Genomic DNA, 12,733 nt, shown 5'->3' on the forward strand with positions numbered 1-12,733 from the left:
CAGCCGCGCCCAGCAGCCCAGCCGGCCGGGAGGGATGCGCGGTGCCGCCCAGCTGCCCTCCGCCCTGCCCATGCCCTGAAGCAGAAAGTTTGGGGTGCGGGGGCTGGCTACCTCCTCCCGCTGCAATGACTGCCCAAGGACTCCCGCTGCCCAGCGTCCACTGTGACCCATCTTCGCGCCCCAGGTCGTAATGAACTATTGCAAGCTGTAACCAAGGCTCGCCTCCTCGCCCCTCCCTTGCCCACCTTTAAACGGCTTCTTTTTTAATTCAAGCAATCGTGGTCCGCTGACTCCCCTCCAAGTTAATAATTTAGACCCCGGGCCTCGTTTCTCAGAGTAAGAGGGTGTGCGGTCTCCCCCAAGACGGCGCGCTGGAAGGACAGATTCCCCTTGTCGACCCACTTAGACCATGAAGAGGTGCAAATCGGACGAGCTGCAGCAACAGCAGGGTGAGGAGGATGGACCTGGGCTGGAAGATGCCGTTTGCCACCTGCCGGGCGCGGACCTCCGGCCTGGGGAGGCCGCGGGTGCTAACTCTGCAGGCGGGCCAACTTCAGATGCGGGCGCCGCGGCGGCGCCCAACCCGGGGCCCCGAAGCAAGCCTCCTGATTTAAAGGTGAGCGCAGACCCTCCCCCGGCAAGCCAGCCGGCGACTTAGCTTTCCCCGCCCCGCGCAAAAGTGCTTTCCCCGGATAAAAGCGATGAGGAAGCCAGGCAAAGGTCAGAGAGGATGAGCGAATGTTTCGCCAGCACCCTGGGCAGGACGTCAGGTACCATTTGTGCCTCTGTCTTTCAGCTCCATTTCAGGCCTCTGTTTGTTCCTCATTATTCAGCAGACGTTCTAGTGACTCACCCAGCCGAGATTGTTTGAATAATGTGTGTGAAGTGCTATTCGCAGACAAAGGGCTGAGAAAAATCCAAGATGCTAACTAAAAGTTGACATCACTTTCCCTCCTGTAGGACGGTAGGGGAAGAAAATTACAGCGTGGGAGGCCCAGCAAAGGACCATGCGTTTCCTTTGCTCAATTTGTTTGCTCCTTTTGGGACCGTTCTGGATGAAGCTCAGTTTGTCCATCTGTGAAAGGGGAGTGTGGATTTCTTGCCATTAGGTGGAGCCAGAGGCTCAGCTAGTGCTTGGAGATCGCAGCCTGCCTGCTGAACCAGCCCCCTGGGTGGAGGACTGACAGGTGGCCGAGAGTGCTTGGGCTGGCTGGGGCGGAGGTTCAAGTTGCACACTCGCTGAGTCGGCAGTTAAGAGCCAGAATCTGAAAGAGCCAGGCACATGCAGCTGGGAGCCGATTATTCTGCAGCCTGAGATTGCCGAGACAGTTGTCTAGCATATTGAATGTATCTCTATATTAATTAAAACAGCAGCTGAGATAAATAATGCACCTTTGCTGGAGCTCTCACTGCAGACTCAGACCTCTCAAGCCAGCTAACCACCCGGCTGAGCGAGATGTCAGCCCAAGGAAGGAGCGTAGATCCCTTGGAGATTGATGCCTTGGGGAGAAATCTCTGGAAGGGGTGCAAGGTCTGGGCTAGGGGAGTGAAAGGACTCGTTATGTTAAATAAAGCCTGTATCCTATGGCAGCGGCCACCAAGGAGCTCACCAGAATGAGCCAATGACATTCCTCATTTGGCCTGAGAGGCGCAGAGTCAGGAAGTCAGAGTGCAGGTGAGTGTGCTCTTACCTGTGTGTGTGCGCGTTACCTGCCTGTGGTCCTTGGGGAGGGGTGAGAAGGGCACAGTCATCCCTTGTGCGTACTTAAAAAAAATTCTAATAGTTATTCCAGTGTGACCTCTGGTTCCGCCGCTGTCCTTTTCGGGAGTTGGGGGCCAGGCTGGTGTCTAAAGATGAGCCCCGCTGGACGGCAGCCACTGGCAGCCGGTGCTTTCGTGGGGTGAGGCCCAGGGTGTCCCTGCTGCCTGCCCCAGCTGCCAGCCCTGAACCCACCCTGTGTGGTCAGGAGGTATGGTTCCTGTTCTAAGTGAGAGGGGGAAGGGGAAGGGCTGCCCTTAATCCTGAGGAGAAGGCCAGCCTCCTTTCCAGGCTTCAGCTTCATTTGGGGCTGACCCGGATGAGCCTGTCCTGCGAACCCTGACCAAGCGGGACCCTCACCCTGCATCTCTGAGAAGCACCTTGGGGGCCCTTCAGGTCCCAACCTAGGTAGCCTGGGCTCTGCAGCCTCCATTCATTCGCCTTCATGAGGGAAGGTGGGCTGGTTGTGGTGTGGGGGCTGCGTGTCTTTGTCTCTGTAGATAAAGCTGCCTTCAGAAGCTGGTTTATCTACGCCTTCCTGGATCATCTCTCTCTATTTTTTGGTGACACCCTCATTCTGGCCGGAGCCGATAGGGGAACAACTCTGCACATGATGTTAAGTGTTGAACTGGCCTGAATCAGAATTGAGGGCAGATGGGAGAAAAGGAACCCCTGATGTCTCTAGCCCCCAAACAAACCGCCGAGGTCGATCACAGTTGGCAGGAGAAAACAGCGAGGAGGAGCAGACATAGCTGCTGCTTCTCAGAGCGAGCAGGGGACGGGCAGGGCCTTTCCTGTTTATCTCTGTCTGTTTTCTATCATAACATGTTTACAGGGTAGGGACTTCAGAACCAGACGAGAACTTGGGGGGGGGTGCATTGTGATTTGATGTGCAGCGTGATCTCAGGCAGAACACTCAACTTTTCTCACCTTTTCTCGGGGGAAAGGGCTGGGAAATGTTGGAGTGTGTTTGGAAGTATTTGGAGTGTGTCCAAACTTGTTTTCCAAGGCTGGAAAAGCGGTTTTCACGGCTGGCACAGTTTTCTAAACGTAGAAAAATTCCACGATTGGCCCTGGAGTTGGCGAGTGGTAGGCTTGTTTTGGATGTGGTGGTGGTACCAAAGAGGAAAAAACTGTTGACGCCTCCTACCACACACCTGTGTGTGACTCAAGCAGACCAGCAGCTCTAGCCTGCTTTTGTGTTCACATTCAACTTTTCAGAATAGGAGCCTTTGGTCTCTTGGTCCCCATTTCTATTTTTCATGCCCCTCTGGGCATTGTGATAGACAAAGTGCATTAGAGGAAATCATCGTGATTAAAAAAATGAGAGAAAGAGGCACTTATCTGAGGCTTCTTTTGGAGATGGGGTGAGATGGAGAGAGAATTTCAGTCTCCACCAAGACGCCCTAATTAGTGGCAGAGGCCTTAGAGAGTCCTGTGGTCTCTCTCTATGGTCCTGCAGTGCTGAGCTTACTCTGTGCTGTAAATTTCTGCTGCTGTCTTCTGGGACTTGTGGTTTGGGGTGGGGAGGGACAGGGGAAAGAAGGAAAAACAGTTAAGCAGCAATCTTAAAGGAGCAACTGAAATTGGACTTGCCCCTTACCCCCAAGAGGCTCCTGAAGGTAATTTGGGGACCCTCTCTGCTGCTCCACACATGGGTGTCTCTTTCAGGGGAGATCTCAGCTGACACTCCTGCGACCGGAACCCACCAATCCAGTCACATTGCCAGCCAATGTGGCTTGGATTCCTGTTATATCCTCTTGAATTCATGTCTTGATTCATTTGTCATCAGCTTGCACAATGATGGAGCAGACCCCACCTCTATCCCCTGCCCAAGTCAAGAAAGACAACACTGACATTCCCAAGCTACTTGCTTTCTGTCCTTATACCTCTCTGCTGCTTCGCTTCCCGATTCCCTGCTAGCCGCGGGGAGATGCCAGGAGTACCAGCCATAAAGAGTTTGGTCAACCAAATGTACGTGGGAATTCCAGCAAGGCTCAGCTCCAGTGTGAGAGGAGCTGGAGTGGGGGGCTGGAGAGAAGGACGGGGCTCACATCTCTGTGAGAAAGGCAGCTTGTGGTGGATGTTGCTGAGCCCGGGCGATTGGCTGAGCATAAGCATCAGCTGGTTCTGCCTGTCGCCTTTGAGAAGCCAGAGGGCAGGGGAGTGACCCCACTCCCACCCTCCCTGTGACTGGAGGAACTGGGCCTTTCCTGAAAGGAAGGGCCTGGACATACTGGCCCAGGACCTTCCCCTGAGGTTTTCTTTCCCCTCACAAAAGCCCCTGAGAGTAATTTCCCCACGGATTTCTGAACAGTATTAATATTTTTCCCAGAAGGAAAAGGGGGGGGGACTCCAAATTCCATTATGGTTTTGGTTTGTCTTGGTTTGAAATGCTTTTGACTCATTCGCCTTCCAGCTTATGTTCTTCCATTCACACCATGCGTCGACCTGCCTGCTCAGAGCTCAGATCAGGAAAAGCAATTAGAAGCCAGATACCGAAGGAAAGTCGCAGCTGAATCCTGTATGAGTCTGGCTGCTGGTGCACAGCCTTTATGGAGGGTGCAGGGGTTCCTTTTCCCCATTTGTAGGGATCTCCTCCAGAGAAGGAAACACAGCGAAGTACATTCCAGATGCATTTATCCAGAAAGGCAATTTTTGGGCGCGAATCCTGGCATGCGTGTAAGAGTGTATGAAAACAAGTATGTATAGTTTACAAAACAGCAGCAAAGCAGGCCCCACCAGCCTCCCCTGCCCAAGTCAAGAAAGACAACAACGACATTCCCGAGACGCTCCTACTTGTTTTCTGTCTTTATGTTGGTTTTGCTTTAAGGGCCAGGGTTTTGAGAAAATGAATGGGTCTGTTTCCACTTTTGCTTTGTGTATGTATGTGTAGAAGTACTGGGGTGTAGGCTAGAGGTGCAGGGGGTGAGAGGCTTCACCAGAGACAGAGTGGGGAGCAGATAGGCAGACCTACTGAAATCCACTGCTGAGGTGGGAGGCAGGGAGACAGGGGAGGTCTCCTGCACCATGTGGGTGAGCTCCCCGGCTGGGACTTAACCCCTGGGCCACCAGGGAAGCCCCAGTTTTTGTGATGAAGAAGGATGGCACTTGGTAGGAGCACCAGTGGGGTGGTGGAGTGGTTTGCTCAGGTGTCAGGCAGAGGGTCCTGCCCGGGGCGTGTGGCTCTGTGGGGGCCTGGCTACAGGGCCAGGACTGGTTCTGTTTTGAAAGGGGTATGTTCAGGTTTGAAGATTCCTGCAGTCTTCAGTAGGGGCTGGGATGGACCATCTGGGGGAAGGTGAGGGTGTGGGCGGGTGGTTTGAGGTTGACCCAACAATAGAACCCCCAGGCCCGCCAAGCTTTTGGGCCACAGGTGCCAGCTGAACCTCCAGGTGAGCTCCCAGTCAATCAGGACGAAATACTTGCAAGCAATTTTTTTAAAGATTTATTTATTTAATGCACGGGACTATGGTGGTGGCACAGGGGTGATTTGGTGATGGGAAACCCGTGGGGATCACAATTGAGATGAAAAAAAAATGTAAAAATAAACTTTTTAATAAAAAAAAAAGATTTATTTATTCATACAGAACTAGATTATAGGCCAGAAGCACAGGGGCAATGAAAGGATTCACCAGAGACAGAGTGGGGAGCAGAACAGGCCGACTGATGAAGTACACTGCTGAGGGGAGCAGCGGGCGGGTCAGGAATCAAACTGGCACTGAAGCGGCTGCCGCTAGTTTACAGTGCTGCATCCTAACCTGTTTCACCACCAGGGAGGGCCCACAAGCAAATCTTTTAAGGATGGGGGGTGAGAGAGCTTCCAACACTGTGTGCTGCAATCAGAAGCTGCTGTCCTGGGGAGGTGGGCCGAAGGACCAGGGGTGGGAAGTTAATTACCGAACAAGAGAAGAAAGCTTTAGGTCACTGAGGGGAGATACAGGCAATTTCTTCTTGGAATTAGGAGTAATAATGGAGATCAATACATGCAATTCTGTCTTTCTGTGTTCTTCAATGCTTAGTAATGATTAATTTAAATGATTAATTTTAATGATTAATTTAAATGATTAATTTTTTTTTTATGTTGTAACTTATAGAGAACTCTTCTATATTTTTCATTTCTTCCCTATAGGAGGTAGGTAGGCTAAGCATTAGCAGAACACCCCCTTATTTCTTTTTCTTTTAAAGATTTCTTATTCATGCATATAAGAATTAGGGTATAGGCCAGAGGTGTGATGGGTGAGAGGATTCACCAGAAACAGAATGGGGAACAGAACAGGTAGACTGAAATACACTGCTGAGGGGAGCAGTGGGTGGGTCAGGAGAGGTCTCTTACACCCTGTGGGTCACCTCCCTGGCCAGGAATCGAACTTGTGCTGCAGTGGCTGCGGAGGGCATCAGTGCTGTGTTTTAACCCATTGCACCACCAGGGAGGGCCCTGTTTTTTCTTGTAATTGAGGTAATATTGACTTAAAGGGTTTACCTCTCAGGGAAGCAGCGGGCTGGTCAGGAGAGGTCTGCTGCGCCATGTGGGCCACCTTCTGGCAGGGACTGAACTCGCATTGAAGCGGCCACAGTTGGCTTAGCTTGTGTTGCAGTGCTCCAACCCGCTGTGCCACCAGGGAGACCCCAGATCTACTTTTGAAGTTTTTGAGGACCCTCTACATACTGCTTTCCGAAGGGGCAGGACTAGCCTGCACTCCTGCCAACAGTGCACCAGACTCCTTTTCCTTCACATCCTCCAGCATTTGTTGCCAGCCTTTCTGAGCTGGGTCAGTCCCATAGCTGTGAGTGGTAGCTCCTCGTGGCTCCGGTTTGCATTCGCCTGCAGTAAGAGATGGTGAGACTTTCTTGTGTGCCTGTTGGCCACCTGTATGGGAGAAGGGCATTCCAGATGGGGCGTAAGATGGCAGGTGCTGCTTCCTTGTTAGGCCTGTGTGCCCTCTTGGATGGGGACACATGCATAATCCCCAGGCCCCGTGCATAGTCCTAGTCAGAGCTGTGTGGACAGTGGAGCAAGCTCAGGCTCCTTTTCTGTCTTCCCTGATCAGTGTAAAGAGGGCAGAGGGCCCAAGGTCAACATGGCACACTCCCACCTCCCCTGCTTAGAGCTGTTCTGAGAAACCCTGTTGCAGGCTTGTGAAGAATTGGCAACCAGGGGCCTCTTTGGTGGCATAGGGGTTAAAGTCTCAGCACTATGAAGCTATCAGCAGATATTGCATCCTGAGTTGAATCTACAGCCTGAGTTCAATCCCCAGCCAGGGAGGTGACCCACATGGTGCTGCAGACCTCTCCTGTCTCAAGCCTGCTCCCCTCAGCAGTGCAGTTCAGTGAATCTGCCTACTCTGCTCCCCACTCTGTCTCTGGTGAATCCCCTCACCCCCTGCACCTCTGGCCTGCACCCCAGTTCTTGTATAAATAAATAAAAATAAATCTTAAATAAAAAAAGAAGAATCGGCGACCAATGGGGAAGCATGTGGCAAACGAAGCTCTCTGTTCTCTTAACACATGTTGAGTTCTAGATGAATCCCCAGCTGCCCTTGTATTATAGTGGAAACTGTCTCGCAGGCTTAGTGCTTAGAGTGCTCTGTGTGTGCATCTCAGCTGCTGGTCCCATTAACGACAATCTCTTCCTCAACAAGGAGTTGAAACATTCCATAGCTCCTGCATTTGGGGCTGAAGTTTCAGGGAAGCAGAAGGCAGAGGCTGGGGGAAAAGACTCAGGCCTCTCAGTGGCTTCGCAGGCCAACTCACAACTCATCTTTCCTCCAAGAAAGGGCCTCTCTCTTTGAAATCCTTCTGGACTAGGTTGTACTAGGATGAGGCCCCGACTGCACTGGGCCCACCCACATCAGCCAGACACAATCTTCTCCCCATGTTAGGAAGTTAGAACAAAGCTATTGAGGGTTAGTGGATATTTGTGATTGTGTTAGAAAAACATTGACTTTTGCAACCAAAGTGACTAAGGGTTTCCTTATGGCAGCCAAGTTAACTGAGTGATGTCCACTCTGGAAAACAAAGCTGCAGACCTTCACGGCATGAGGCCTCACTTAAGCCATCCGTGAAGACAGGAAATCTGTTTGGGATACTGGGTCTGTGTTCCTCTCCTTCCAAGCCAGTGGAGTCTTGGCATCATGCAGATGATAGACGGAGAGGAGTTTTTAACTGCAGCAGGAGGGAGCTGAGTTAGATGCAATTTTTCGGAAAAGCTGCCTGACTGAGCATTTGAAATCTTTGCAAGACATTAAGTCTTTGGGAAAGGGGAGTTGTCTGTGGATGAAACCACTGTTGGGAGGCGGTCGCATAGACTTGCACTGTTTCTCAGTAGCACAGCGGTGCTGCCGGGTGAGGCAGCAGACGCAAAGACTGGGGTCATGCAGTCCCCGCCTGCACTTCCTTGTGCTCCCCTGCAGGGTTTGTCCATTGCAGGTGAAAAGTTGGACAAGTTTGAGGTGTTCTGAAGCCGTGGCACCTGGAGGTGCATACAAAATGGAGGTGCAGAGAATAAGGTCTGGAGTTCAGAAGTGTGAGCACATGCTGCCATGCTCAGAGGGGGTGAGAGCAGGAGTGGTGGCCCAGAGGGCACCCCCACAGGGGACTTTCATAGAAACCGTCTCTGCTGGTGTGTTGAGTTGGTTCTGTCTGAAGACTGGCTGCGCCGGGTCACCTTTCCTGACTTGCACCTGCTCTAGACAGAATTCTTGAAGCAATAGAGGAGTGAGGAATTAAAATTGGGAATGGGGAAATCATTTGCCCCTGAGCTGAGTTTTGAGGTCTGTTTTTTTTTTTAAGATTTATTTATTTATGCATACAGAACTGGGGTACAAGCCAGAGGTGCAGGGGTGGTGAGAGGATTCACCAGAAACAGAGGGGGGAGCAGAACAGCCAGATCGACAAACTACACTGCTGAGGGGAGCAGCGGGCAGGTCAGGAGAGGTCTGCCGTGCCATGTGGGTCACCTCGGGGGCCGGGGATCAAACTCACACTGAAGTGGCTGCAGCTCACTTGCTGTGCTGTGTCCTAACCTGTTTCGCCACCCAGGAGGGCCTAAGGTCTGTTTCAATGTCAGCTGTGATGCTGAGGGAGCAGAAGATGATTCCGAAGACCTTTCATCACTCTGTTTCCAATAGAAACCCCAAACAGGCCTGAACAGTGGCAACTGGTCTGTCCCCCTGTTCCACCACTGTGGCCTCAGGGCCCAACCTGGCGGTTCCTCTCCTGCTTCTCCCCCAGGTCCTCCACCTAAAGCTTCTGGAGGGTAACTGGAGACTTCTGCATCCATTTTGTGTCCCAGGGTAGGACTCTGGATTTCGATAGTGATTAGCACTCCGACGCTGGCCCTGTTTCCATAGATACCCTATAAATAGAGGAACGTTGGCGACCTGGGCTTGCTACCTGGGCTTGCTAAGGCTCACCGTGACCCAGTCACCCCCCTGAACCCTCACAGCTGAGCTGTTGCTGGGGCAGAGGGAGTCCCAGACCGGTGGGAGGGAGGGGGCTGCAGTCAGCTGCAGGCGGGATAATTAGCCATAGGTTAGTGTGACTTTTTAAAATCCTTTCAGCTTTTCTGGGAGTTGTTAAGAACATAGGGACCTGGAGAAATTAGCTGCTTTTGGCTATTTTTAACCAGATGGTGGCAAAGACGCAGTATCCTGAAGTATTTTACTTTTGACCTCATGTAGCTGTGTTTGCAAATTTGGGAGCAAACTTCCCCTTTGGGGGGCCCACACCCAGGGAGAGAAACGGATGAAGCCTGACTCTTTAGAGACCACAGCCTTCTCAGGAAGCCTTTCAGAAGCCATCCAGCCCACCCTTTCTTCCTGAGAGGATTGTGGCATGCAAGGGAGAGGGGCCCCTTGCTAAAGGGGAGGAGGTGGCCACCTGCCCCCATTTACCTGGCCAGCTAGCGGCACCAGAGGCTGGAAGCCCTGACCGTGACTCTCCTAAACTTCCTCATTCTCACGCGTCAGCCAAAAAGTTAGAGCCATCTCGAACTCTGAAGCATCTCAGCTCTTTTCCTAATGTGCGGCTTCGTTTGGCCACCAAATGGTTTCTAGCAGCTGGGGGAAAGCAAAAGTCACATTTAGTGAGAGGCAAGTGACATTTAGTAGCTGGAACCTGTTAGTCAGAGCAGGTGGCGCTTTCAGCTGCGTTGGTGGCTAAGTTCCCTCCAGCTAGTCACCATGGTTTTCCTCATTTCCAAAACTTGTGGCTGGTTATGTGTGTGTGCACTGAGGTTCTTTTTTTCCTTTTTCTTTTACACTTACCATGTTATTTCAAAGCTCCTCAGGCCCTTCCAGCCACGTGTCCCTCCTGCTGTCTTGCCTTGCACCTTGTGAGTGAGGAAAACCCTTCTTTGGAACACCCCCCCACACTCCATTATTCTTTGACTTTTTGTATTTTTTTCACTGTGACTGCCCAGTCTGCTGAAGCAAAGGTCCTGTGGTCACTGAATCACCACCCTTGGCTTTCTTTCAACTGCAGAAGAGAACAGGCAGTGGGAAATAAAGGCCATAGTGGTGAAAGTCCTGTCATGTGACATGGGCAGACCCTTGTCCACGTCAGACCTTCAGAGACCTAACTCCCCTGGCTCAGGTATTTGTTTAGATCCTGTCCTTGACATTGCTCAGACACATGTGAAGACTGTTAATCTGCTTCTTTAGTCTTGGAGCCAGAGTGTCAGCCAGGGAAGGCAAATTAGACTAGAAGTTGGGGGCTCCTCTGTGAAACTTGGATGAGCCACTCAGCTGTGCTGGGCCTCAGTTTGTTCATCTGCAAAGTGACCCTCTGCCCATCATGCCCTGCCTCCTGAGGCTAGGCCGGTGTCAGGCCAACAACATCAGTTGGGAAGCACACTGGAAAACGCTGTTGTGCAATATCAGAAATGACTTGACCAGGGATTTTAGGGTCCATGATGATACCGCAGAGCAGGGTCACCGATGTCTCCAGCGCCTCCCAGCCATGCAGGTTTCCTGGGGTGGCGGGGGGAGGGACAAGAAATGCCTCAGCGATGCAGGACCTCAGGGGTAGTCCTTTGAAGGGTGACTCTCCCTGAGTTGATAGAAAGGAGGAGAGTTGGTGCTGGAGAAGTCAGGTGAGGAGTGATGGGGAAAGGAGAGAGAAACTTGGAATCGGATGCTAAAAAGACAATTTATAATCTATAATGTGACCATTTGGCAGACGCAGCCGGGCAAATGCCAGAGCCAGCTGGCCCTTCCAGAGTGCCTGGAGGGAGGTCTGGATCAGCTCGGGCCTCAGGAGGAGGGAGGCGTCCTGGCTGGCCCTTGGTCTGGTCCTGGCCTGAGCAGATTCGATGGGACTCCTGGCCTCCTCAGGCCAGCCCCCAGGAACTGGTAACTCCCAGGGGGACACCCAGCCCAGGGTGGCCTAACATCTCCAGGGTTGTCCCAGAACTTAGTTCTTGAGAAGGGATGGTGATATTCAGAGATGAGAAAATCAAGCGCGGTAACATGGGAGAAATAAGCACCTTGAGGCCTGTAGTTCTGCGAGTGACAATGATAGGCCTTCTCTGATGTCAGGGCCCCGCTTCCTCTGAGGATTGTGGGGAGGCACAAGTAGGATGAAAATGAAAGTTCTACATTTTTACACCAGCACATGTCGCTTAGTTATTGGCAGGAAGATGTTAATGCAGCTGACCACACAGATCACGGGTGGGGGGGATAGGGGGAGCCTGGGGTCGGCTAATTCTGAAGAGCTGAGTTTGGAGCTTTCCTGGTTTCTGCACTGAATGTTCTACTCTCTAGGTTTGTTTCTAGAAAATAGAAAATCCAATATGTGCACCTCTTTGGAAAGTCTTTAAAAATGACTGAGCTGCCGTGTGAAATTACCAGTAGCTCCTTGAACCCCAAATGGCTGGTTCTGAATTTCCCTCTTTATAGAGTGTGGGTTCTCACCTGGTCTCCACATCTCATAGGTACCTACTGGCTCTCATGCCCTCTGCCAGGGTTCAGCCTGGCGGATAAGCCTGACTGGCAGCTACTGGTATCACCATGGCTGTCCCACCCTGCTGGGCAGCCTGGCCACCTCTGTGAGTGGCCCCAGCTGGGGAGCAGGGGGAGAATCTCAGTGAAGAGCTAAGAGGGAAGCCTGGGGCTTCTGATACATTTCCACCTGAGGGAAGCTGTCATTTGGACCGCAATCCTGACATGCTGAACGAGTGGTCATGTCCCGGACTGGATTGTAAGATCTGCCCGTAGAAGCAAGTTTGTTTTACATCTATCAGTTTATTGTAAACTCTTGGAAAGAACACCGACGAACAGCCAGATGTAAGTTTATGGGACAAGGACCGGAAGGGTCCCCAGGGCAGGAGCTTCTGTCCCCATGAAACTGGGCTGGGCCAGCCTCTGGCCTGTGGATGAGTTCACTGACCCGGAAACACCAGTTCAGTTTATTCTATTGTGAGCTGTATCAGGAAGAGATTAGCTACAAATAACAGAGAATGTACTAGAGTTGTATAGACAAAGAGGTTGACTTACCTCATGCAGCAAGAATTCCAGGGTTTGCATTTATGGTTTGGTGGCTCCATGGACCCACCAGGTCCCCAACCTGTCCCCTAAGGCTCACCAGCTGTGTATCATCTGGCCGCTGCAGCTCCAGGTGTTACTGCCATGTTCCAGAATGGAAGAAGTAGGCTGGACCTATGTCTTTATCAGGAAAGCAAAAATGTTCTTAAAGCTCTTACTTACGGAGAAAATCATAATAATAATGAACAACTATATACCAGAGACATTTTACAGGGGTGGAGTGGGGAACGGGATGAAAAATGAGAGTGGGGGGGAAGTGCATGGGACTATGGTGATGGCACATGGGGGTGATTTTGTGATGGGAAGCTCACGGGGATTACAGCTGAGACAGAAAGTTGCACAAAATGATGTAAAAATAAACTATTATATTATTTTTAAAAAAGAAGAAGAAGGCCCTCCCTGGTGGTGCAGCGGGTTAAAGCACAGCACT

The 12,733-nt window shown here is 51.6% G+C and overlaps 1 protein-coding gene across 4 annotated transcripts in view; it reads left to right on the forward strand.

Moving 5' to 3' along the window:
* The first annotated feature begins 13 nt into the window (after positions 1 to 13).
* TMCC2 (transmembrane and coiled-coil domain family 2) overlaps positions 14 to 12,733 on the forward strand; it is a 36,447-nt gene continuing 23,727 nt past the window's right edge. For 2 of the 4 annotated variants that reach the window (XM_004685548.2, XM_012726937.1), the window contains exon 1: positions 14 to 616. In XM_004685548.2, the coding sequence (XP_004685605.1) occupies positions 410 to 616 (207 nt within the window). In that variant the 5' untranslated portion in view covers positions 14 to 409. Of the gene's footprint in view, positions 617 to 751; positions 771 to 1,222; positions 1,676 to 12,733 lie in introns of those variants that run through there. The other 2 variants (XM_012726939.1, XM_012726938.1) reach the window with 2 other exon arrangements.

The sequence above is a fragment of the Condylura cristata genome, unplaced genomic scaffold, assembly GCF_000260355.1.
Source record: "Condylura cristata isolate star-nosed mole 26May11 unplaced genomic scaffold, ConCri1.0 scaffold00018, whole genome shotgun sequence".
NCBI classification, from domain to species: Eukaryota; Metazoa; Chordata; class Mammalia; order Eulipotyphla; family Talpidae; genus Condylura; species Condylura cristata.